This window comes from Condylura cristata, unplaced genomic scaffold, assembly GCF_000260355.1.
Source record: "Condylura cristata isolate star-nosed mole 26May11 unplaced genomic scaffold, ConCri1.0 scaffold00041, whole genome shotgun sequence".
In the NCBI taxonomy this organism is placed as follows: Eukaryota; Metazoa; Chordata; class Mammalia; order Eulipotyphla; family Talpidae; genus Condylura; species Condylura cristata.
This window is the reverse complement of record NW_004567142.1, coordinates 6,742,968-6,744,637: the sequence shown is the minus strand read 5'-3', so window position 1 is coordinate 6,744,637 and position 1,670 is coordinate 6,742,968. Positions and strand designations below refer to the sequence as shown.

General features: G+C 65.8%; 1 protein-coding gene across 1 annotated transcript in view; it reads left to right on the top strand.

Annotated features, from left to right (window-relative positions):
* The first annotated feature begins 1,130 nt into the window (after positions 1 to 1,130).
* The window catches only part of LOC101627810 (leukocyte immunoglobulin-like receptor subfamily B member 3), a 17,035-nt gene continuing 16,495 nt past the window's right edge, over positions 1,131 to 1,670 (top strand). The window contains exons 1-3 of the mRNA XM_012733549.1: positions 1,131 to 1,164; positions 1,281 to 1,316; positions 1,488 to 1,662. Coding sequence (XP_012589003.1) covers positions 1,131 to 1,164; positions 1,281 to 1,316; positions 1,488 to 1,662 — 245 coding nt within the window. The remainder of the gene's footprint in view (positions 1,165 to 1,280; positions 1,317 to 1,487; positions 1,663 to 1,670) is intronic.

Here is a 1,670-nt window from a genome sequence, read left to right as displayed (position 1 = left end):
GGCCCGCGGCCTGGCCGGGGCCTCCCAGCGCGGGCTCAGCGCGCACACCGTCTTACCGCCGCTGTTTCACTTGTTCCGTTTCAGTCACCTCCTGCGACTCACCCCTCGGACCTGCCGAAGAGCAGCGTGGCACCCCGCCGCGCCCGTCCCGACGTCTGGGTCCGTCCCGTGCGGACGACGGGCCCTCGGCGTCCGGGCCTTGGCCACTCGGGTCCGTGCAGCCTGACCGGGGCGCGGGAGCCTCTCGGTAGCTTTTTCCTATTGATTTATTGTAAAATAGCAGAGAGGACCCGGGGTTCCGGGGTTCCACTTGTCCGGCCCCGCACCCTCGCACTGCTCCGTGGATGCAGGGCGCCCTCGGCGGCAGGGTGCGGGGTCCTCCCCTGGATGGTGCTGCGGACGGCGGCCCGGGGCGCAGTTCCAGTTTCGGTTCACAGGTCTTTGTCGGCTTGGAACGGAGTTTTGCGCCCGGTTTAGTCTTAGAGATCCTTTTCCCAGCAGACTATTCCCAAACATGCCCACACGCCAGTAAGAACGATGAAGGGTGATTTGGAGGCAAAAACCGGCCTCCAGCCTGGCAAGTAAACACTGAAATAACCCTGGTGAGTGGGAGCTGAGGCTGCCCCAGCGGTGGGCACCAGGGGACGGTGGCTCACCAGGAAGGTGGGTGGAGGCTTGGCAAGAAAAAGAGAAGTGGAGAGAGGGATGTGAAAGGGGCAGCCAGACTCAGGCGGCGAGGCCGGCCCTGCCCAGAGCCCCCGAGGTGCCCGCTGGGCAGGCCTGGCCTGACCCCCACATGGGTGGTACCTGGAGACTGTGACCGCAGCTCTGCGGTGCCAGGGGCCCTCCCCTGAGCAACTCCAGGGCCTGGACCCTGATGGGGTGAGGACCCCAGGATGCGCTGTTGCAGGATGGGGGAAACTCTGGGGATCCCACCCTGGGTTACCCCACTGTAGGGGGCACCTCAGGAATGTGCTGTGAAAACACCAGAGCAGGGCCAGGAGACAGTTCCCCTTCCTGTGGGGAAAGATGTCACAACTATGACAGGAAGGACCAGCCCAGAGTCCCACCCCGTGGTCTGTACATCCTGCCCCCTGGCCTCCTGCACAGCGGCTCCTGGAGAGGCCGCCATGACTCCCAGACTCACGGTTCTGCTCTGCCTGGGTGAGTTGAGAGGAGGGGGCGCCCTGGCCTGGGGGGCCACGGCAGGCCCAGGCCTCAGGAGGCCCCGGGGAGGGTCTGTCAGGACTCGGGGGGCCTCTCACCGGACTCTCTTCCAGGGCTGAGTGTGGGCGCCGGGACCCCAGAGCAGGCAGGTGAGCGTGCGCCCAGGTGTGAGGTGGCTGCGTCTCCTCACTGGGAGGGGCCAGCCCTGGGCAGCTGGGGGAGACCGGCGGTTCTGGGGTGATGGAGGGGAAGTCTGGGGTGGTCCTGGGCTGAGGGCTGGGAACTGAGGGGTGCCTCTGACAGGCCTGATTTCCTTGCAGGGGCCCTCCCCAAGCCCTCCCTCTGGGCTGAGCCCGGCTCTGTGATCCCCTGGGGGGACCCTGTGACCATCTGGTGTCAGGGGGCTCTGGGGGCCCAGGAGTTCCGTCTGTATAAAGAGGGAAGTTCATCTCACTGGGATAAACAGATGACGGTGGAGCCCGAGGACAAGGCCCAGTTCCCCA